The sequence below is a fragment of the Oncorhynchus kisutch genome, linkage group LG30 (assembly GCF_002021735.2).
Source record: "Oncorhynchus kisutch isolate 150728-3 linkage group LG30, Okis_V2, whole genome shotgun sequence".
NCBI lineage: Eukaryota > Metazoa > Chordata > Actinopteri > Salmoniformes > Salmonidae > Oncorhynchus > Oncorhynchus kisutch.
The window spans coordinates 16,746,655-16,771,446 of record NC_034203.2 but is presented as its reverse complement, the minus strand read 5'-3'; the positions used below and the strand labels follow the sequence as shown (position 1 = coordinate 16,771,446).

The following is a 24,792-nucleotide window of genomic DNA, read 5'->3' as shown; positions in this document are numbered from 1 at the left end:
GTCCTGTATGACCGTGTGTAGTGTGTCCTGTATGACCGTGTGTAGTGTGTCCTGTATGACCGTGTGTAGTGTGTCCTGTATGACCGTGTGTAGTGTGTCCTGTATGACCGTGTAGAGTGTGTCCTGTATGACCGTGTAGAGTGTGTCCTGTATGACCGTGTGTAGTGTGTCCTGTATGACCGTGTGTAGTGTGTCCTGTATGACCGTGTGTAGTGTGTCCTGTATGACCGTGTGTAGTGTGTCCTGTATGACTGGGTGTAGTGTGTCCTGTATGACTGGGTGTAGTGTGTCCTGTATGACCGTGTGTAGTGTGTCCTGTATGACCGTGTGTAGTGTGTCCTGTATGACCGGGTGTAGTGTGTCCTGTATGACCGGGTGTAGTGTGTCCTGTATGACCGGGTGTAGTGTGTCCTGTATGACCGTGTGTAGTGTGTCCTGTATGACTGGGTGTAGTGTGTCCTGTATGACCGTGTAGAGTGTGTCCTGTATGACCGTGTGTAGTGTGTCCTGTATGACCGTGTGTAGTGTGTCCTGTATGACCGTGTGTAGTGTGTCCTGTATGACCGTGTGTAGTGTGTCCTGTATGACCGTGTGTAGTGTGTCCTGTATGACCGTGTGTAGTGTGTCCTGTATGACCGTGTGTAGTGTGTCCTGTATGACCGTGTGTAGTGTGTCCTGTATGACCGTGTGTAGTGTGTCCTGTATGACCGTGTGTAGTGTGTCCTGTATGACCGGGTGTAGTGTGTCCTGTATGACCGGGTGTAGTGTGTCCTGTATGACCGTGTGTAGTGTGTCCTGTATGACTGGGTGCAGTGTGTCCTGTATGACCGGGTGTAGTGTGTCCTGTATGACCGGGTGTAGTGTGTCCTGTATGACCGGGTGTAGTGTGTCCTGTATGACTGGGTGTAGTGTGTCCTGTATGACCGGGTGTAGTGTGTCCTGTATGACCGGGTGTAGTGTGTCCTGTATGACCGGGTGTAGTGTGTCCTGTATGACCGGGTGTAGTGTGTCCTGTATGACCGGGTGTAGTGTGTCCTGTATGACCGGGTGTAGTGTGTCCTGTATGACCGGGTGTAGTGTGTCCTGTATGACCGGGTGTAGTGTGTCCTGTATGACCGGGTGTAGTGTGTCCTGTATTATCACATCGACCGTTCAAGGATGTTCTTTTTGACACAACATAGTGTTGTTGGTTGATCATTTGGTTGGAGACCTCCAATGAACCGCTCGTTGTTATTAGTTCCAACTGCTGTCTGGCTGTTTTTGACCTATGGCTCCTGGTCAACAGTAGTGCAATATACAGTGCCTTGTGAAAGTATTCGGCCCCCTTGAACTTTGCTACCTTTTGCCACATTTCAGGCTTCAAACATAAAAAAAACTGTATTTTTTTGTGAAGAATCAACAACAAGTGGGACACAATCATAAAGTGGAACGACATTTATTGGATATTTCAAACTTTTTTAACAAATCAAAAACTGAAAAATTGGGTGTGCAAAATTATTCAGCCCCCTTAAGTTAATACTTTGTAGCTAAGTTAATTTTGCACGCCCAATTTTTCAGTTTTTGATTTGTTAAAAAAGTTTGAAATATCCAATAAATGTTGGTTAGAGGCAGGCTCCCTGCCTCTAACCACTAGGCTCCCTGCCTCTAACCACTAGGCTCCCTGCCTCTAACCACTAGGCTCCCTGCCTCTAACCACAAGGCTCCCTGCCTCTAACCACTAGGCTCCCTGCCTCTAACCACAAGGCTCCCTGCCTCTAACCACTAGGCTCCCTGCCTCTAACCACTAGGCTCCCTGCCTCTAACCACTAGGCTCCCTGCCTCTAACCACTAGGCTCCCTGCCTCTAACCACTAGGCTCCCTGCCTCTAACCACTAGGCTCCCTGCCTCTAACCACTAGGCTCCCTGCCTCTAACCACAAGGCTCCCTGCCTCTAACCACTAGGCTCCCTGCCTCTAACCACTAGGCTCCCTGCCGCCCCAATGGGTTGCTGTATGTCTGCTGCAGAGAGACGAGAGAGAGACATGATAACAACCCGTTTGGATCAGTCATGGAAATAGAAAGTGGCGGGAATATTTTGAGTCACTATTTAAAAAGACGATGGAGAACAAGCTGTAGGCTGAGAAACACCGGAGTTTGGTGCAAGTACCACCGACTAACGCTACCGAGCAATAAACACAGAAACATCAAGTACCGCCGACTAACGCTACCGAGCAATAAACACAGAAACATCAAGTACCGCCGACTAACGCTACCGAGCAATAAACACAGAAACATCAAGTACCGCCGACTAACGCTACCGAGCAATAAACACAGAAACATCAAGTACCGCCGACTAACGCTACCGAGCAATAAACACAGAAACATCAAGTACCGCCGACTAACACTACCGAGCAATAAACACAGAAACATCAAGCGTTTTGAACTGTGGGTGTGTTTGATAACAGCAATTTGTGGAGGAGAGAAGTGTTGTGTTTAACCTCTATTGGGGACAGTGACATGTGGGTGACTTCCTTACCCTCTCCTTCCTCTCTCCCGCTCGCTGTCACTGTGTGATGTAACGTAAACTGTTGCAGGAAATAAACTGGCTCTAGTGTTTGTGTTGCCTCGCTGGTGTCGATTAGATTATGGCCATGCAGGATTACAGGATCGGATTCTGTTCAAGGGGAATGGATGGGTGGCTACTGGGAGGGAGGGACAGCTGTTTTTCCCCGCTCTCATGTTGACCCTACTGAATTAATCAGAAGAGGAAGGGAGGGGGGGGCGCGGTTTTGATTAGTCATGGGTGAATTAAGTAAACATAGTAGCTGACCTAGGAGCTGCTTTCTCTCTACAATGAAGGGGTTAAACGTTTATACGTCAATGCCGTGGTCAATGAACGCCGTGGTCAATGAAGGCTGTCTGTTTACCTTTTTGAAGTGTTACTTAAATGTGGACTCGTCGCAATGATGTTTCCACGAGCCGCACCGCAAATATTACGATGCGGGAGACGCAAGATTTCGCTCTCACACGGTCACACACAGCATCTGCACATGCGTGCAAGTTAGCTTCACGCTGTTACAGCGCGGTAGCATCATGACCTGAACAGGGGAGACGTTTGGCCTCGCGCTTCAGCGCTCGTAGCTGTTGCGGAAATTGACCCACTATGCTGTTTACTTTGGGTCTACCTCTAATTGAGACTGGTACTCAAGGCTACAGCCAAAGGAATAGAATGAGTTGACCCGAATGAGTTGACTTGAATGGGGATGCCCGTTCTACTCATTCCAGTTCTGTGGTTACGGCATTTATCTGACCTCAAGTTATTTCTGTAGCTGTACGTTGCTGTACTAGGCCGCAAGGCCTAAAACCACTTTGCATGACTCGTACTCTCCTGGCAACTCTCACCGCATCTCTGACATGTGTTAGATGCTTTTTAAAGACTGTGGGGAATGAGTGGTTGGCCCGATGAGCAATGTGTGTCATTGTTGCTGCAAGGACTGGTGGCAGACAGCTCAGGGATTCACTGAGTGTTGTTCCACATGCTGTGCGTCTTTCCTTCCCTCTGTTCCCTGTCCTGTCCTCTGGCCCACTGTCCAGCCTTGAGCCTTGATGGCATTCCTGTCTTTAAAGGGATATGTCTGGATTTGATCTACTTCCCCAGAGTTGGATGGAACTCATGGATACATTTCTATGTTTCTGGATCCAGTATGAAGGATGAGGTAGTTTCGCGTACCAATGACTGGAAGTCTATGGTAAATCTACGAGCAGTCACCTTCGACAGTTACCATAGACTTCCAGTCATTGCACTTATGCTCGTTAGCAATGGCGCTATCGCTAGTTAGCAACTTTCTTCAAACTGCACGCAAGGACATAAAAATGGCGTCCACAAGTTAATCTGACTCCCGGGAAGTAGATAAAGGGCTTCATTACCAAAATCCTGAAGTATCCCTTTAACGGTCAGCCAATGCCCTCTTTACCCTACCTAGTATTTACCCAGAGAGCTGGAGGATAGTAGGCCGTTCACACACACACACACACACACCCACACCCACACACACCATATCCAAGGTGTCAGGTGACTGGCATGTCCCTGCACACTCCTGGGGTCGTGACCTCTACAGGGCCATGCTGTGTTAACCCCAAATTCTCCATGTGTCTGGGCGGAGCGCACACACACACACAGCGGACTCCGTGTGTCTGGGCAGACAGCTGAACAGACCACTACCACTCAATCACTTCCCTGGACACACACGCACACACACAGCAAACTATGTGATATATTTTAAGATAGTGGTGCTAAGGATGGTGCCCATCGTTCCGATTCCTACCTGCTGCACCTGGCCGAGATGTCCGAAGGCAACGCCGGCGATGAAGAAGGAAAAGGGGTCTCCAAGCTAGGCTGAAAAGTCAGGCTACATGGTTTCCTCTTCCTAGTATCCTGAAGGCGAATGCCCAATCACTGGAAAATTAACTTTGAACTCGGAGCGAGGCTTCAAGCGAGGCTTCAGGGAATGCTGTGTCTTTGTTTTTACAGAGCCATTGATTACTGACAATTCATTCAACTCTGCTATTCAACCAGACAGCTTTTACGTTTTCCATATGGTTCGAACGGCCTTCTTGTAAGCTTAGGGGGGGGGGAAGTGTATGCTTCCTCATCAACAATTCTTGTTGTACTGAAGTTCAGAACCCCTTGAGTTCCTGCTCACCCGATCATGTGTGTTATTAGCACAGCTGTGTACATACTGCCACAAGCAAACATCAAGGCAGCACTCTGCAAACTGTACAAAAACATTAGCCCGCAAGCATCCTCTCACCGGAAGCAGGCTTCATTGTCGCGGGAGATTTTAACCAAGTAAATTTAAACAAATTCTTCCAAAGTATCACCATGTATTCTGCCCCACGAGAGGAAATGTGTTGGACCATGTGTGCACAAACATCTGTGACGTTTACAAATCCTCTATGTTCCTACTCCCCGCCGACAAGCAGCAACTCGAGGGAGACAGATGTGTGTGGTGCCCACCGAAGCCTCCGTCCCCGATGAGCTTAACACATTCTATGCTCGCTTCGAGGCGGACAACACCGAGGCATCCAGGAATGCTCTGGATGACCAGGTGCTTTCGTTCTTCAAGGCCAACTTGAGGAAAACTCTCAAGTGTGAATACTCACAAAGCCGCCGCCCCAGATGGCATCCCTGGCAACGACCTCCGTGTGCACTGGCCGGTGTCTTCCGGGACATCTTCAACCTGTCCCCTGTCCCAGGCTGTTCTTGGGCATCTCAGTGCCCAAGAACCAAGGTGACATTCCCAAATGACGATCGCTGAACTCACCCCGGTCATCATGAAGTGCTTCGAGAGGCTGGTCATGGCCTATCGCACCAAAAGATCCACAGAAGATGCCATTCACACGGCCCTAACACATCTGGATAAGATGAACACCTATGCGAAAATGCTGTTCATTGACTACAGTTTAGCACTCAACAGTATTGTTACCTCCAAGCTCGTCACCAAGCTCAGAGCCCTGGGTCTGGATGCTGCAACTAGATCCTGGACTTCCTGACGGCAGACCACAAGCTGTGAGGATTGTCAACAACAGCTCTGCCACAGTGATTCTAAACACAGGGGCCCCCCAGGTGTGTGTCCTCAGCCCTCTGCTGTACTTACTCCCTGTTCACCCACCACCGCGTGGCTTTTCAACTCCATCATCATGTTTGCTGATGACACCACAATTGTATGCCTGATAACCAACAACAATGAGTCAGCCTATAGGGAGGAGGTAAGGGAACTGGCATTGTGGTACCAGGACAAAAACCTCTCACTCAATGTCGGCAAAACAAAGGAGTTGATTTGTTGACTTCAGGAAGTCATTGGGACTGCAGTAGAGAGAATCCGCAGTTTCAAGTTCCTCGGCGTCCACATCACTGAGCACTTGGACCAACAACACCACCAGTCTTGTCAAGACGCCGCAACAGCGTCTCTACTTCCTAAGGCGGCTGAAGAAATTTGGGATGCCACCCCAGGTCCTCTCCAAATACTACCACTGCACCATTGAGAGCATCATGACCGGTTGCATCACGGCCTGGTACGGGAATTCCTCTGTCCACGTCTGCAAGGCCCTTCAGCGGGTGGTGAAGACGGCCCAGTACATCACTGGGGCTGTGTTCCCACCCATCCAGGACATCTACTTGAAACACTGCCTGAAGAAGTCCTGCGGCATTATCAAGGACCCCACGCACCCTAGCCAAGAGGTGTTCAGTCGCTTAACATTGGGCAGATGGTATTGGAGCCTGAGGTCTGATACCAACATTCTCAGTCAGTTTCTATCTACAAGTCATCAGACTGCTGAACACTCGAACTGAACTGACCACCTGCACTGACTGTCCGTACCTTAGCACTCACGCGCACCCGCACACACACTCATGCCACACACACACACACACATCACAATTGCTGCTACCAGACTCTTATTTACTAATACTGCACAATTTAAACACTTTCCCCCCCAATCCCTCCTTCCCTGATACGTGGAACTATTTGACTATAAATTGTGCCTTCCTATATTGCACATATGCAAAAAAAAATGTATTAGATTCTATTGAGCCATTTCCCTCATGCTCGTATCTTTTATTGTTGAGAAGGAACCTGCATGTAAGATTTTCTTTGGACAGTGCTATACCATGTGTGTCCTGTGCATACGAGTCCACGGCTGATATAACAGACCCCCCCCCCCCCACACACACACACACACACACACACACCTGTCCATCAGTCAGTGCTTGACATGACAGACCCAGGGTGGATGGACCAGTGGGCATGACCTGAGTTTGAATACTTTATGACCTGTGCTTGCCTGGCTTAGAGGACCATTTATCATACTCCCAAAACTGTGAACCCTGCCCATATGGCACTTTATGCAAGCTACAGCAAAGATGTCAAATGGTGTTTGAACCCAGATCTGAAATAGACATGTCTGTCTGCAGTGTGTAGAGGGACCAATAGACATGTCTGTCTGCAGTATGTAGAGGGACCAATAGACATGTCTGTCTGCAGTGTGTAGACCAACACTCCAACAAACACCAACAGACAGGAGGGCCAGGAGGTTAAATAAACCCAGGGGAGACTTGAAAGGCCCTGCTTGTCCCAGCACGTCATAAAATACTCTATCTCAAATGTCAGGGCCTATAGGGATATGGGTAACAGGGAGCTATTGGGATGCACCCCAGTCAAACCACTGTCAAGTGCCTCAGTGTGCCTATGACTGGAATCCCTGTCTGAATGTGACATACTGACTAAGAGGTCGACCGATTAATCGGAATGTCCGATTAATTAGGGCCGATTTCAGGCTTTCATAACAATCGGAAATCTGTATTTTGGGCGCCGATTTGCCGTTTTTATTATTATTAATATATATATTTTTTTAAATGTACGTTTTAAAAAATGTTTTAATATACCTTTTATTCAACTAGGCAAGTCGGTTAAGAATACATTCTTATTTTCAATGACGGCCTAGGAACGGTGGGTTAACTGCCTCGTGTGGAACGACAGATTTTCACCTCGTCAGTTCGGGGGATCCAATCTTGTAACCTTACAGTTAACTAGTCCAACGCTATAACGACCTGCCTCTCTCGGTCTCCACACTGCCTGTTACGCGAATGCAGTAAGCCAAGGTAAGTTGCTAGCTAGCATTAAACTTATATTACTAGATGTTATCTAGCGTGTCCTGCGTTGCATATAATCTGATTGAGCATACAAGTATCTAAGTATCTGACTGAGCGGTGGTAGGCAGAAGCAGGCGCGTAAACATTCATTCAAACAGCACTTCAGTGCGTTTTGCCAGCAGCTCTTCGTTGTGAGTCAAGCATTGCGCTGTTTATGACTTCAAGCCTATCAACTCCCGAGATGAGGCTGGTGTAACCGAAGTGAAATGGCTAGCTAGTTAGCGCGCCCAACAGTGTTACAAACTTCACTCACTCTGAGCCTTGGGGTGGTTGTTTCCCTTGCTCTGCATGGGTAACGCTGCTTCGATGGTGGCTGTTGTTGTTGTGTTGCTTGTTCGAGCCCAGGGAGGAGAGAGGAGAGGGACGGAAGCTATACTGTTACACTGGCAATACTAAAGTGCCTATAAGAACATCCAATAGTCCAAGGTTAATGAAATACAAATGGTATGGAGGGAAATAGTCCTATAATTCCTACAATAACTACAACCTAAAACTTCTTACCTGGAAATATTGAAGACTCATGTTAAAAGTTTCCAGCTTTCATATGTTCTCATGTTCTGAGCAAGGAACTGAAACGTTAGCTTTCTTACATAGCACATATTGCACTTTTACTTTCTTCTCCAACACTTTGTTTTTGCAATATTTAAACCAAATTGAACATGTTTTATTATTTACTAGAGGATAAATAGATTTTATTGATGTATTATAGTAAGTTAAAATAAGTGTTCATTCAGTATTGTTGTAATTGTCATTATTACAAATACATATATATTTTTTAAATCGGCCGATTAATCGGTATTCGGCTTTTTTGGTCCTCCAATAATCGGTTTCTGTATCGGCGTTGAAATATCATAATCGGTCGACCTCTAATACTGCCCCCCCCCCCCCCCCCCCCCACGGCATGTTGGTCTGGATGGAATTGGGTTGGACTGACACACACCTGCCCTGTCTTGAATTACATTACAACCTTCCAAGTGGAAGGCAGGGGTTTGGATGTTTTTTTTAAATTTATTTTTATTTTTTTAATATATAATTTTAAACAGTATTTTTATCTTATTGAGACCGAGATATGTGCTAATGAGGGTGTGAGGGAGATGTGGCTCCGGGATGCATACCCACGCTGAGGGTTGACCGTATCAGGTCCATGTGCTGCAGGCGGCATTACCCGCTATACCAGTCCCAGACACACGGTTTGGTTTCTCCATCCTTCCTGGTTAAAAGAAGAAGAAAAAAATGTTGGCTTGTGCTCCGTAGAGAGCAAGGACGACGAGTTAAACAGCCGTTTGTGAAATCGAGCAAGTCAACCGTTATCGGCAAACCCTCAGTGTTCGCCGTTGGGAGGGGGATGTTTGATCGTGTTATATCCACGCAAACACAAGAAATGTTTACATGTATTGATTTTGGGGATACTATATTTGGCGCACTTGTTTGTCTGACGAGTGCATTGATTTTCGGGACACAGACATTTTAAGAATGTTTACCCCCGCTATAATACACACTGATATTTATTACAGTTATGCAGAAAGAAAAACAATGGGCTTGTGGGGTTTTTACATTGTTCAAACTGGACACAAAACTTGACTTAAAAGCAGCCCAGGCATGGTCTATCACTTGATTTGAAACCATAGCGAATGCCCCAGACACATATCAACAGGTCATGCACCTAGCTGTCTGCTTAGAGTATGTATGTGAAACACACACACAAAGGGAATATAATTTATCTGCCTCGGTCTTCATCCTCAAAGACGCCCTTCAGAGCTGCTAACGGATGACCTCGTTTATTCCACGCTACTCCTCCTGGGCCCCGCCCCTAACAGGAACAACAACATGTCCTCTATACGAGGCTGTACGGACACCATCGAGATGTGCTTTGTAGAAAGATCTATAGGAGACGCTTAAACACACAAACTGCTATGTTGTTGCCGTTAGTGGTGCTGGGAGTTACTGGCCCAAAATGTACACTCACTCGCACCTTTTTTACCAACGTTCTTTTTCAAGACCTGGTAGAAAGGTCTAGAGACTCTGTTAGGTCTCTGTAGTGGTACCCAGGGGAGTGTCTCGGCTCGTCAGACAGACTATTTATTTGCGGTGGGTCTCAGCTGTGGAGGCTAAGTCAAGTACATGAATCATACCGTGTGTATGTTGCTGGGTGCAAAGGACAAGTGTCCATTTTAAACATTGGACCACTTCACCACTTGGAAGAGGGGTTTAAAGTCTGAACGGAGGCGGGACGTTCGATGTGAATTGTGTTCCATTGTGTCTGTGTTTTCAGATTGGAACGTCATGTAAGCAAGCTGGCCCTGTGTATTCGTCATTTGGGCACGTTGCTCATTTAAGACCCCCGTGAACAACATTTGTCAAGAGAATTACTGACTGATTTTATAGTACTATGTACAGAAAAGGGTAACAAATGTTACGGGAGAGTTTCCTTCAGTTAAAACGGAATATTCCTTGTGTGTTTTACAAGCCAGATGTTGTACTTCCCAAGCAGTGGGCGTAGTCAGTGTGTTAATGAAAGCCAGCCTTTCAAACACACAGACACACACACACACACACACACACACACACACACACACACACACACACACACACACACACACACACTCTCTCTCTCAGTGACTCTAGGTGTCTTACTGGTGCCTTGGTGACAGTATTCCTTGTTGGCCTTGGTTTCCATGGAGCTGGTATGAGCATTGTAACGGTGGTGTGTCGGGAACAGTTCAGTCTGTCGCACCTACATTCAACCCCCCCCATTTAGAGGAACACTCACCTCGTTAACCTGAGTCATGGTTATTCATGCAGTCAGGGGGAAGGTGAGCAGGACTGCAACGAGCGAGAGAGAATGAGACAATGTGCGCTGAGCCGAGCCTTTGATCTGCTCTGTGGTGATGAGGCTTTTGGCTGGCTCTCCTGCTCTGTCATGGGTCTGTGGCCAGAGCACTGTTGATGATAATGTAACAAGTCTTTTTAGGGGCAAAACTCTCCGAGTGAGGATCTGTACACGGAGGCCAAGATCAGTCAGAGATCGTTTCAGACACAAGCTCTTCGCTCCTTCTTGAAGTCATTTTTTGCGCCGCTCAAGTAGGCTTTGCCTCATTTGTCATCCGGGTCATTCAGTGTGGAAATAGACTTGCGATATTTCAGCAGTTTGTGATTTTCCTGAAATTTAGTACCAAGGAATATCACATAAAGGAAAGAATTCTGTCTTCTATTTTGCGTTTAGCGTAATAACGGTTTCTTCGCGGCCGTTGTGTGGAGGTTATCGCGCAGGCTGTATCCCCTCACAGACACATGGTTGGTTTATGACTGCTGTTTTAAAACTACAGGACAAATTTGATTATTTGCCCCGTTTGCCCTTCAAGTGGTCCGCCCATCTGCTGCTTTATCTTGTCACCATGAACACAGAGGGCCTATCAGGGTTGTGTTGGTGGTTATCTTACAGAGGTATGAGATCGGTGAGGTGGAGACAAAGAATGTATGAGAGGTCAATAGGAGTCTAGAAATACACATCTCAAATGGCACCGTATTCCCTATATAGTGCACTACTTTTGACCAGATTCGAATGGGCCCTGGTTAAAAATAATGCACTGTAAAGGGAATAGGGTGCCCACAGATCGAAGGGTATGTTAATCATATTGAATTTAAACCTCCCTTCTCTCCCTCATTCACGCCCTCCTTCCCTCCCTCTGAAAGTACAGAGGAACACCGCTGCCCTCCTGTGGTGTACACCTGTAAGTGCAACATGTCCTTACATTCTCCCCTTTGTTGTTACATCTCATTCTCAACTATGGTTGAATGCGTAACTCCCAATCTGGCCGACTGTAATACCTTTAGCTTTTGAGTGATTTATTTGTTGCCTTTTGAAATCGTGTATTGATGACTTGTCCTGCCTTATTGAAGCTTGGTGTAACTACATTATTTTCCCCTCAGTGAAAGAACAACGGCCTGTTTCGTCACCACACCGCGCCTCTTCATAATGATGTGTCTCGGAGCATGCAGGCGCCGTCAAGTGATTCTCAGATGATTCATATCAGCTGATATTCCAACCTTTTTTTTATTGAAAGTGTCTGTGTTAGTGAAACATTTAAAACGCACGGTTTTTAAGAGCAGCTGTTGTTGACCTACATGTTTTTACGAGCACCACGACCACAACGACCCAGCAACCGCTATAGAAACCCAAACCTGATACAGCTGTGTGGTCTTATCTGATGTGGCTTACTTGCATACAGTTTGAACTCTGGGCTATTTGAAGTCTAGCCTCACCCTGAGCCCCAACTGAAGCAGAACATGATTCGTGTGGCCCAGCGGTATATAAGGCACTGCATCTCAGTGCTTGGGACGTCACTACAGACACCCTGGTTTGAATCCAGGCTGTATCACGACCGGCCGTGATTGGGAGTCCCGTAGGGCAGAGCACAATTGTCCCAGCGTCGTCCGGATTTGGCCCTGTGTAGGACGTCATTGTAAATAAGAATTTGTTCTTAACTGACTTGCCTAGTTAAATAAAGGTTGTAAAAAATGACATCTGACAACAGGATACACATGTACTGTGTGGTTGATACTGGGTAGAGAGGCCATCTGTCTGATGTAGCCAAGTTTAGGGGCCCATATTCATGAAGCATTTCAGAATAGAAGTGCTGCTCTGAGATCAGTTTTTGTTTCTTTGGGACCATAATGGATAGAATCATATGGATGGGGGTGTGATCCTAGGTCAGCACTGAATGCTGCCACAGTTTTGTGTCCTCTGTCCTCTCTCTGTCAGGGAACATTCTACCTTTGACCAGCAGAGGTCTCTCTTGGTACATAGTCTTTGAGACTGTCCTGCTCTGACGTTGCTGGACTCATTCGGTCAGTAGTGGCAGACTGTGTCTTTCATCGGGCGGTTTGTCTTCTATGTAACAGCTCATCTCAACATCTCACCGAGTCAAACAGGAAACCACTAGGCTGGTTTTATGACACCGCAAACACTGGACCTTCCATGTTAATCCCAGGAGGCTGCTTCTGCTCCCGTGCCCAGAGAGCCAGGAGAACGCGCGCGTGCGCGCACACACACACACACACACACACACACACACACACACACACACGGAACACACACGGAACACACACACACACGGAACACACACACACACTCTCCCTCGCTCACACACGGAACACACACACACAGCGTGGTGTCCAGCCACCAGGGTTTGCCACAGTGAGTCACCAATGCCAGCCAGCTGTGATTCGTCTGTGGGAAGGAGTAGCCTCTTGGTCCAGGGAGGATTCAGGAAGTGGTTGCTAGGCCAACGCGGCACACAATCGCAGACACCGTGGCGGCGCGTTCTGTTTACACAGCCACACACTGAGACGTCCTTACTGGGTGTTCTCTTCGGGCGACCACTGGCTAGAGGGGACATACTGTAGTTCGCCCTCAGTTGCCTGCAGCCACTATCACATCTTCTAGGAACTGTATCTCTAAAGAGAGAGGACCTGATGACAGAAAGCACTTGTCTTTATAGTGTCGTATTAAATCATGCAACCGCTCAATCGACCCCCACCAGCTTTTGCTCGCTTCTCTGAGGAAATGAATCCCACAATGTGGGAGTGTTTGTGTGCTGCTTGCTTGCCAAAGCCTTCCTTGAATAGACATAGGTTTTGTCCATTGTTGATGCTGGGCATTTTTCCCACAGTTAATACTCTTCTCTTCCAGAAGGAGGCACTGTGGTGTTAGCATCGAGACAGTCGGCTCCTCTCTCTCCTTCTGTCAGCTGGGAGGAGAGCACAGGCATTGCTCTAAACCCCCTGTAGACTTACATGATCTGAGCAGGACAATAGAATACAGGTAGGCAAGCTATTGCTATGCTGTTCGTGCCTGTCAATGTTTATTGCCCTGCGTTTGGGTGGATGTTAGTCAACTCACTATCTCGCTACATGTCATCTCAACAGTAGCACTGTTGTGGTCTTGGGCCTGTACAACCCCCCCCCCCACGCGATTAAAACTTCCTGCTTTTTCCCCCGTCACAGCGGCTGCACCTTGGAATAAACAGGAAGTAACAGAGCAGGAAGTGGACTTATTCTGACCAACAGGATGTGGTCATGTGGCGGAGGAGGCGGCAGAGTCGGTCAGAAGTGCCGACTCTTTTCCAGAAGCAGTTCCTTCCCCTCCGCTTTAATGACTGACGTCTTTTAGAATGGCTCAGAATGGCGTTTCGGCACGGCTCCGGAAACCTGGTGGTCCAGCTAGGATGAGTTTTGGTGTGCGCCAGGACAGGATATAGCCCTGTCAGGTAAAGACCTCCTCTATACGTACGGTTTACAGTGGCACAAACACATCCGCGTTGCACATCAAATAAGAAGAATAACGGACATAACAGACCAATGTCCAGTTTAAAGCAGCGGGGGACTGTCCTATCGTTGCGGTGTGTCTTGTCCTTAATTAAGACTGAACATGTAGTCCTTCGGAGCCTCTCAGGGTGGAACTGTCAGGGTGGGGAATACAGTACCTGGATCCCAGTGTCATTTAGAAATAGCAACCGTTTTTGTGATGGGTCTATACCCAGAGATGAAGCCTAATGTCAGAGTTGGAGAGGAGAGGCACTCCAGACGACGCTGTACCGGTCGCCCTGTCGCTCATCTCATCTCTCATGCTCCATCGATACACCAGCTCCTCCAGCCAAAGAGGAACGACCTTCCACTGACCCACTCACACCTACACACCGCCTGAGGAGTAACAGGGGAGGAGAGAGGGCACTATGAACTAACCCAATACTGTACTTCCTCCTCAACCTTCACCCACCAACTGCCGGGGCCCCTTCATCTCCGTTAGGGTTTAAACAGGGAAGCCCCACCGATGTCCTCTGCTGTTGTGATGTTAGCTAGTAGCTACGGTAACCTTGTTAGCTGCTCACAGTTCACCATCACCGTTAATGAAATGTTAATCCCATACAAACAGGCTGCTAAAACATGCACATTACGTTTGGGTTGGGCACTATCCAGATACTCATGCTTTCAAACCGTTCCTGTACCATACCTGAGGTGTATGGTGTTACCGGCAGTGCACACGAGGAGCGCTGTTTTTGTCCAAATGAAAATAAAAAAAATAAAAACATTTTGGACTCTCAAATAATTTAGGCAGCAGGGATCTTGATCCAGGAAGTGTATTGATTGCGTCTGTTGTAATCAGGAAGCTTGATCTTGCAAACTAGCCACAGCCACCTTCAGAAACTCTTCACAACCTTTGACTTTTTCCTAATTGCAGCCTGAATTTAAAACGGATTACATTTGAGATTTTGTCACTGATCCACACACAATGTCCCGTAATGTCAAAGTGGAGTTGTGTTTTTAGACATTTTTTTACAAATGAATTCGAAATGAAAAGCTTAAACGTCTTGAGTTAATAAGTGCGGAACTCTTTTTGTTCTGGCAAGCCTAAATAAGTTCAGGAGTACATGTACTGAACAAGTCACATAATAAACTCACTGTGTGCAATAATAGTGTTTAACAACATTTTTTAAATGACTACACCATCTCTGTACCCCGCACATACAATTATCTGCAAGGTCCCTCAGTCAAGCAGTGAATTTCAACCACATATTCAAGCGCAAAGACCCGGGAGGTTTTCCAGTGGTTCTCCTTCCGGAGAGGAAGCCGCTCAGGGATTTAACCATGAGGCCGATGGCGAGTTTAAAACAGAGTTTAATGGCTGTGATAGGGGATAACTGAGGATGGATCAACAACATTGTAGTTACTCCACAATATTAACATAAATGACAGAGTGAAAAGAAGGAAGTCTTTTAAAATTTTTGAAAAACAATGCATCCTGTTTGCAACATGGCACTAAAGTAATCCTGCAAAAACCTATTGCATAGAAATGAACTATTTGTCCTGAATACAACACTTTATTTTTGGGACAAATCCAACACATTACTAATCCAACACACGTCAGAGTTCCGCTCTTCATATTTTAAAGCATGGTGGTGCCTGCATCATTTCCTAGAGGACAACTTGGTTTATTCTGCTTTCCACTGGGAGACAAAATCACCTTTCAGCTTATATTCTGGAGTTGTTTACCAAGATGGCATTGAATGTTCTTAAGTGGCCTAGTTACTAAGTGGCCTAACTACAGTTTTGACTTAAATCAGTTTGAAAATCTATGGCAAGGTTTGAAAATGGCTGTCTAGCCATGATCAACCAGCAACTTGACAGAGCCTGTGTACTTTAATGAAGAATAATGGGCGAATATTATGCAATCAAGTTTTGCAAAGCTCTTAGACTTTCCCAGAAAGACTCTCAGCTGGTTTCGCTGCCAAAGGTGATTCTAACATGTATTCACTCAGGGGGTCGAAGAATGATCTAATCAAGATATATTAGTGTTCTTTATTTTACAATAATAATATAATTCAATTCTTCTTCCACTTTGACATTACAGAGTACTTTGTGTAGATGGTTGACAAAAATGACAATTAAATCCGTTTTATTTCCACTTTGTAACACAGCAAAATGTAAAACGTCCATGGGGTGTGAATACTGAAAGCACTGTAGTTGTAGCTATAAGCAGTGGTTGTTTCAAGCACCCCCCCCAAAAAAAACCTGTATTGAAAATCATACAGTCTGTATTGCAAAATGCCCCGGTGTATATATGGTTTACTGCCATTGCATACATTATGCGCTTAAGTTTCTGACATTTACATTCATAGGCTGCTGCAGCACAAGTGCGAGCCGGGTCGAGAGCGTTGGTTGGTAATGAGGTCGTAGGCGAGGAGAGTCCAGAGGAAGCCAGCCAGCCCGCCACCATGGCTGTGCTGGGGGTAAGCTACGTACTCGCATCATCCTCATTAACCACTGCTGCTTCCACCTCCGTCTCTGTTGTGGCAACCAACCGTACCTCATTTAGAAAGCGCTGACGCCCGGAGAGGGGTACAGGTGAGGGCGGTGGACGCCCGACAAGCACGCAGTTCTGGGATCATCGCAGATCAAGTGTGTGTTGAGTGGAGGATGGGATGTGGGGCGTAACATACATACACAACCTGATTTAATGTCTTAGACATTCTTACCATATAGGCTAGTTAATATAGACTGGCTTCCTGTCCAGGGGGTGTACGTACGTTTTCCTCATGCGACAGAAACATGAGAGAGGGCTCCTGCGCTGTTGTCCGTTCTTGGTTGTCCGTTCTTGGCTCGGACAAGGCTTGGTCATCTACAGGTAACTGCCAATATAAAGGAAACACCCGGACATGGAGCGCCAGAGAGCCTGGCATGGACTGATTAGGCCTAATGGTTTTAACATGGGGAAACCGAGTCAGAGGTGCACAACCAGCCACCCTCTAATCACTGCTCTCTCCACCCAATGGGACTGAAAGGGTCCGTATCAGTGCTCTCTATCTGTGCTCTCACTGGACTGTAGGCTACTCATAGATCGGATCACTGACTGAATCCATCTCTCCACAGTGCCGTGCCGCGCTGCCTGCATTAGCCCGTCTATGTAATAGAGAAGGAATTACCGGAATAGACAACAGACGGCCCCATTTGATCATCAGAAGTCTGGTGTTTTGATGGTGTTGGGCATCTTGTCTGGGGAAACTTAGTTTGAATCACTGTCCTTACTGTAAGGGTGGGCTGAGACTGCATTTTGTGTGGTCTACTGTAGGCTAGATCATATTCGGATCTATGTACCGTGTTGTTGGAAAGGAATGTATTGGCGCTGACGCAGATTGTGATGATAATGCAGTCTTTTTTTCAATAGGAGATTGATTCTCTTGCGAGAAGTGTTTCAACAGTGTTATGCTCCCTGGGATGACTGTCAGTGATTTTCTGTGTGTGGATGCCACCCTTGATACATGCTCAGAGGAAAATCAAGGCCACTTCACTTTGCTTCTCCTTCAAACAAGGCTGCTGATTGTCAAATTGCCTGTACAGCATTTCAGCCTTTCCATCAGTGGTTGGAGTGTACACGAGATGAAATGAGAGATTTAGGAGGGGTAAACTGGCTGGGGTGATTGGGCAGAGACCAGTGCACGTTTGACCCCAAAATAGTGTGTCAATACGGATCTCTGTGGCACCCACCCTCATTGGCCATGGTTACGTTTGAGCTAGCTGTCAGTCTCACTTACGGCAGTGAAACAAAGGTACCTCTAAACATTACCACCTCTTTCCCTCTCTGTTTTTTTCATGTTGTCATCTAGAAATTGGGGGTTGCAGAGGAATTCAAGAAATCCAAAGAAAGACCAAGGTGCCACAAATCATTTCAAGATATTCTACAGTAAATATGGACAGTTTTAGACAAGCTAAGGGTATTTGGGATAATTTCTAGAACAATTTCCTTTCACCCACTTGTACGGTATGATACGTCTGTTATTGGTTTCATCTCTGCAATAGATCTACAGTTATAACATCACTGAAGGACAAGACTATTTCTTCTGTTCTGAGGTCCCTTTTGGAACCCTAAAACGTCAAAGCGTCGTGAATAGTCATTGAATCAATTGATATGATTTCATGAAGCAATTTGAACATAACCTCCTCCGTCTCACAAAAACCCCATATTACAAAACAGCACCCATAATAACCTATTTTTGTCAGCTTATGTCCATTTTCTGACCCTCATGCTAGAAGCCTGTTATGTCCAGTCGAAATGGGATTCAGTAATTTCTCCAAGAGTTTTTGTAGACTGGGTGGCTTCTGCAGATAGTGGCCCATGTGAACAGCCTTAGGTTCACTTTTCAAATGGCGCCCTATTCCCTTTATAGTGCACTACCTTTCACCAGAGCCTGGTCAAACGTAGTGCACTATATAGGGAATTGGGCTCCATTTGGGATGCAGCCTTAACGCGTCAGCATGTTTAAGAACTTGGCTAGGCGAAACGAACGAGTGCTCGCATACTCCCTTAAAATATCTTTGCTTGAAAAACAAGAGTGTCAATAATAATGTTTTTCCATTTTGAGACGCCGTAGGCACTATAGACTTCCTCAAAATAGTCAGAATTAACCTAAGATGACTCAAGAAACCAGTCATGAATTTTGACGTTTTTGCAGAGGAGGTCTTACACGGAACTCAAACCGGCTGCGCGCGTGCGCCATCGTGGCTATTGTGCATACATTTATTTTGTCCCCCTACACCAAACGCGATCATGACACTCAGGTTAAAATATAAAAACAAACTCTGAACCAATGACATTAATTTGGGGACAGGTCGAAAAGCATTAAACATGTATGGCAATTTAGCTTGCACTTGCTAGCTAATTTGTCCTATTTAGCTAGTTTGCTGTTGCTAGCTAATTTGTCCTGGGATATAAACATTGAGTTGTTATTTTACCTGAAATGCACAAGGTCCTCTACTCTGACAATTAATCCACACATAAAACTGCCAACTGAATCGTTTCTAGTCATCTCTCCTCCTTCCAGGCTTTTTCATCTCTGAACTTATATGGTGATTGGCAGCTACACTTTCATAGTATTACCACGACAACCGGAAAAAACATTTCGTCTTTCAATCATCCACGTGGGTAAAACCAATGATGAGATGGCACATGGGTTCCTGCTTCTATAAACCAATGAGGAGATGAGAGAGGCAGGACTTGCAGCGCGATCTGCGTCGGAAATAGGAACGGCTTCTATTTTAGCCCTTGGCAACGCAGACACTCGTTGGCGCAATAATTGAATAACATAGATTTCTTATTTTGCGATGTCCGGTCTGGTCAGCATGTTAGTCGCGCAAATTTCCGGTGCAGTATTTCTCAATGAAAAAGTGCATGGAAACTAGTTGTCTCTTGTTGAATGACAACAAAGACTTTATTGAAGAATCCCTACTGTTGACCAATCACCTACGAAGGGGCGTGAACTTAGGCTACCGGCTTCGGCTTGCCTCAAGAAAAAATGTTGATTTGCCCGAAAAGCTGAAAAAAAAACCTATAGTCCAAAATGAACAAAAACGTCACTATGTCATCAGAATACAGTATATGCACAAAGTGTTTAGGCTGGGAGGCATGCGGACGCCTTTAGTGTCAGACTTGGTCTACTGGAGGAGAGGTCACTGCGTAAATTGAGTCCCATTCCAGGCAGCATTTGTCAACGTCCTCCAGTCCTCTCTCCTCCCTGCCTGTCATGGTAATTGGCTCAGAAATTATGCAGACTTCTTTATCTTTTGAAATCTGGTACACCAGGGCTCACACAAGATTAATTGCTGTACGAGGGGAGCTGGACTTGTTGTCCACTCACTCTTGAATAATATTAAACCCCAACAGACAATATCCTTTGAACTGAAGCACAGAACAAAGGCAGCAGAACAGAGACCTCAGCTTTGTCCCAAATGGTGCTCTATTCCCTATTGGCCCTGGTTAAAAGTAGTGCACTACATAGGGAATAGGGTGCCATTTGTGACACGTCCTGACTCTGGCCTGTGCCACAGGTTGTAATAGGTTGGGTGGAGCTGTCCAATTGGAGTCGATACTACTGGGACTTCTGTTGAACAGTCATCTGACAAACCCCTCTGACAAATCAGGCTGAGATGGTTTATCTAAGTCATTTTATAAAATGATGAAACGAATGCAATTATTTCAAATGGTTACTCAAAGGCTCATTTTGGAGGCGCCTACAGTATCTTGGTCATGGGAAGTTCATCTAAGATATGACTCATATCAGCCAGTAGGGTCCCTGGGATGTAGAAACAAATATGGGTAGCCTATCAGATCATTTTCCTGTATGCGTCCCAAATGTCACCCTATTCCCTACATAGTGCACTACTTTTGACCAAATCCTGTGGTGTGACGTAGATCTGTTAGTGTTCGGTCGGGAGAGACAAGTCTGTCTGGGAGTTATTTATGTGTATAGCGACATCATACATGGGCGGCAGGGTAGCTTAGTGGTTAGAGAGTTGGAATAGTAACCGGAAGGTTGCAAGTTCAAACCCCTGAGGTACAAATCTGTCGTTCTGCCCCTGAACAAGGCAGTTAACCCACTGTTCCTAGGCCGTCATTGAAAATAAGATGTTCTTAACTGACTTGCCTAGTAAAATAAAGGTAAATAAACACACGTTTATTATGACTGTGTCTTTTGAGCCAGACAGTGAAAAAATTTACTGAAGCCCAGTATAAAAAATGTCAAATACTATTGGCCCTGTGAATTCTGATGACTTGCTCAGTCGACGGCCTGTTAACTGTGCTTTTACAATCCTTGCTCGTACGGATGAACGTCTAAATAGTTGTTAGAGTGAAATATGACTTGTGTAAGCATTTTGTGGTGTTATTTTACAATGCCTATGCAGTGTAAAGCAAGTAAACCGGGATCTTGTGAATGTAGGCTACTGTGATATGGGACACAGTGTTGACACAGACATTCTTTGTCACCACAAATTAGCTAGTTTGTTCCTTTTCTTAGATAAGCTTTTTCACGGCTTGTTCTATTCTTTGGGACAATGTGTATTGTATCATGTGGATTTTCTGCTGTCTTATGCTGCAAGCAAAAGTGCTTATTCCATGCAGTACAAGGCCAGCCTTGTGCACCTCTCCTTCTCCCCAGATACGGGATAAAGTGTCCATTTCCTCTTAATACAAATGTCTCCACGGGGAAAGCCTGAATGCCTGTTCTACTCTCCCGGCTCTTTCATTTGGTAATAGTCTCATGTTTACGATGTATAGCTTTTCCACTTCCACCATGGTGCCACAGTAGTAGTCTCGTACTCTGTGGTCTTGTGAGGGATCAGAGAAAGTGTCTGTCCTTTGCGAGAACATGATTTAGTCAGGGAGGAATTCATTCCCCTATTCCAACAGGATTCCATTCCATTTGGATGCTAAGTATTGACGTTGATTAGTAGTCAGTGTATACATGTACACTGAACAAAAATATGAGCGCAATAAGTAAAGTGTTGGTCCCATGTTTCATGAGCTGAAGTAAAAGATCCCAGAAATATTTCATAAGCACAAAAAGTGTACTTTTTTGAAAATGTTGTTTACACCCATGTCAGTGAGCATTTCTCTTTTGCCGAGACAATCCATCCACCTGATCGGTGTGGCATATCAAGAAGCTGATTAAACAGCAGGATCATTACGAAGGTGCACCTTGTGCTGGGGGCAATAAAAGGCAACTTTTAATGTGTTCATTTCTCGACCATAAGCTGCCAGCAATGTTGTTTTAGAGAATGTGGTAGTACATCCAACTGGCCTCACTACCGCAAACCAAAAGTATGGCGTTGTGTGGGCGTGCTGTTTGCTGATGTCAACGTTGTGAACAGAGTGCCCCATGGTGGGGTTATGGTTTGGGCAGGCATAAGCTACAAACAAAGACCACAATTGCATTTTGTCGATGGCAATTTAAATGCAGAGAGATACCATAACGAGATCCTGAGGCCCATTGTTATGCCATTCCTCCACATGGTAATGCACGGCCCCATGTTGCAAGGATCTTTACACAATTCCTCGAAGCTGAAGTTCTTCAATGGCCTGCATACTTACCATGTCACCCATTGAGCCTGTTTGGGATGCTCTGGGTCGACGTGTATGACAGCGTGTTCCAGTTCCCGCCAATATCCAGCAACCTCGCACAACCATTGACGAAGACTGGGACAACATTCCACAGGCAACAATCAACAGCCTGATCAACTCTATGCGAAGGAGATTGGTTGCCCTGCATGAGGCAAATGGTCACACCAGATACTGGCTGGACCAACCAATGTGTATCAGTTTTCCCAGTCATGTTAAATCCACAGATTAGGGCCAAATGAATTTATTTCAATTGACTGATTTCCTTATAAACTGTCACTCAGAAATCTTTGAAATTGTTGCATGTTGCAATTATATTTTTGGGCAGTATAGTATTCATATTATTAGCAACATCTTGCTTTAAACACTTTTGCCCATGAGGCATCCAAAGCTAAGTGTTCAGTGACTTGACCTCAATCATTGAATGATACATACTGAAGGCCAAACTCATTGTGGCAGTTTACCATCAACAGATTGCACAGTGTGCTGTCTCTGGGTGAATGTTTGTGGTGGTTTATCTGTTGGACTGAAGTGTCCTCAGCTCTCTTTTGGTCTTTCTGTTTTGCTCTGGCTGTCATCTCTCAGTACTCAGTGCACTGTAGAACATGTGTTTGAAGGTTTAGGATCTGATGTGACCATGCAGGTAAGTCAATTTCCATTCCTCGTCAGGCAAGGCCAAGGTTTTAGACCTACTTTCGAACTGCCAGTCAGTCTTTTCTGCATTGGGTCCTCTTGACTGCATCGCTCACTCGATGAACCGCATTGTGCTTGACGAAGTGTAACTTGTTCCTTGTGGGTAACTGTGGGTACTGCACTGGCCTTCTACAAAATTCTGTACATCTTGAAACTACACCAGCAAATGTAACTGGATTTTAAACAAATGGATTTTCTGACAGGGTGTCTGACTTTGACATGGTTGTGATATGCATCTAGGAACACAATGGGAACTAACCACCTTGTTGACTAACTTGATATGGGTTCATGATAATGTAAATTAGAGTGGAGTATATAGTATTAGAACTCGTTCTAATGCTAAAGATGAGCTAATGTGAGCAGAGATGAGCTAATGTGAGCAGAGATGAGCTAATGTGAGCAGAGATGCTGAAGATGAGCTAATGTCAGCAGAGATGCTGAAGATGAGCTAATGTCAGCAGAGATGCTGAAGATGAGCTAATGTGAGCAAAGATGAGCTATTGTCAGCAGAGAAGTAGGCTTCTAGTTTTTGTAAAAGAGCAGAGTAGGAACTGTGATCCATAGTCAGTGTCACGTCGTCATACCCCTTCCCCAATGCCAAAATAGCACACACTGACTTTAACTGATGAGTCCTGTGAAAACCATCTTGTGTTATGCTCCCACCATGTGTGTCAGTGTCGCCGGGGAGTCTTCAGGTCTCAAAGACTTTGTCTTCGTCCCAAATGGCACCCTATTCCCAACATGGTGCACTACTTTAGACCAGGGCAGGATGGTGCACTATATAGGGAATAGGTTGCCGTTTGGGACATAGACTGCCTGTCCATATTATTGATTTGTGCCAAACTCCCAAAGACATGAATTTGACAGTTTCATTTGTGCTCTGCTTATTGGAGTTTAATTCGGTTTTGTGGCTGCGCTCTGGGGGGTTACGGTGGTGAAAGGAAGAGCGATGTGACTAAGTATGTTGAGGGCTTTTAATGCTAATAGTGGTCTGTCAGAGAGAACAAAATGGAGAAGGAAGAGAACCTTTGGCAGAGAGAGAGAGAGAGAGAGAGAGAGAGAGAGAGACAGACCGTGAGAAAGAGAGAAAGAAGATGACCTTTTGCTAAGAAAATATTTTCATTTTTCTGGGAATAGCTATGTTCATTTTTTATAAAATCACATATCAGATGACTATGTGGAGTAGGTCCTCTCTTGAACCACCTGATAACCTAATTCATTTATCATGGTTTGTCAAGACCTTTAATGAGCGCTAATCTCCTCTGAGATCTCCATGTATTTGAATTATAATGTTTTCTAATCCAAATCCCGCCCAAAGTAATGGAACCAAGGGGATAAGTAATTGCTTATCAAACTGGAGTCGGACGGTGTTCTATTTCTGAAGACGTCAGCAGAACTATAATTTCTCATTACCAAACTGTCACTCCGCCCACTCAAATGTTCCCTCGAACTCCAATTAAAGATAGGTCCAGTTCCCCTTAGGACCCTGAAGGTCCCCATGGATTGTCAGTCTCAGCCCCCCCCCATTTTTAACTATGTGACCTGTTGACAGGGTTGTTAAGGGTTAGGGCACATCAGTGTCAGCACTCATCAATAATACATCGTTGAGCTCTTCCAGATGCATCATGGTCCAGGACGAGGCCTTATTCATCCTCCTTGACCAATGACCATTGGCTGCTGTCAGCTCACATATAATATGCTGCGCCCCAAATGCCAACCTACATGGTGATCTACACCTGGCCAGAACCTTATTGGACAGAGCTATTTAGTTGTAGCTCAGTTGGCTTATGGTGTTGGTACTCTATAAGCCATAAAGCTAGATGATGAGTCTTCATTAAGTGGGTACTAGTGTAGGTCTAGGTCTCATCAGGGGCCCCATTACTGGATGAGATGAGAAACGCCGAGCCGTTGAAAGGCGAGCAGAGGGACTCCCAAATCACACACTGTTCCCTATGTAGTG

At 45.7% G+C, this 24,792-nt stretch overlaps 1 protein-coding gene across 10 annotated transcripts in view; it reads left to right on the top strand.

The window, feature by feature from the left end:
- LOC109874536 (partitioning defective 3 homolog) overlaps window positions 1–24,792 on the top strand; it is a 239,563-nt gene that overhangs the window by 51,821 nt on the left and 162,950 nt on the right. The window contains exon 1 of one of the 10 annotated variants that reach the window (XM_031809816.1): window positions 22,688–22,782. The exons of the other annotated variants lie outside the window; for them this stretch is intronic. Within the exon in view, the coding sequence (XP_031665676.1) occupies window positions 22,777–22,782 (6 nt within the window). The 5' untranslated portion in view covers window positions 22,688–22,776. Of the gene's footprint in view, window positions 1–22,687; window positions 22,783–24,792 lie in introns of those variants that run through there. 10 annotated transcript variants of the gene reach the window in all.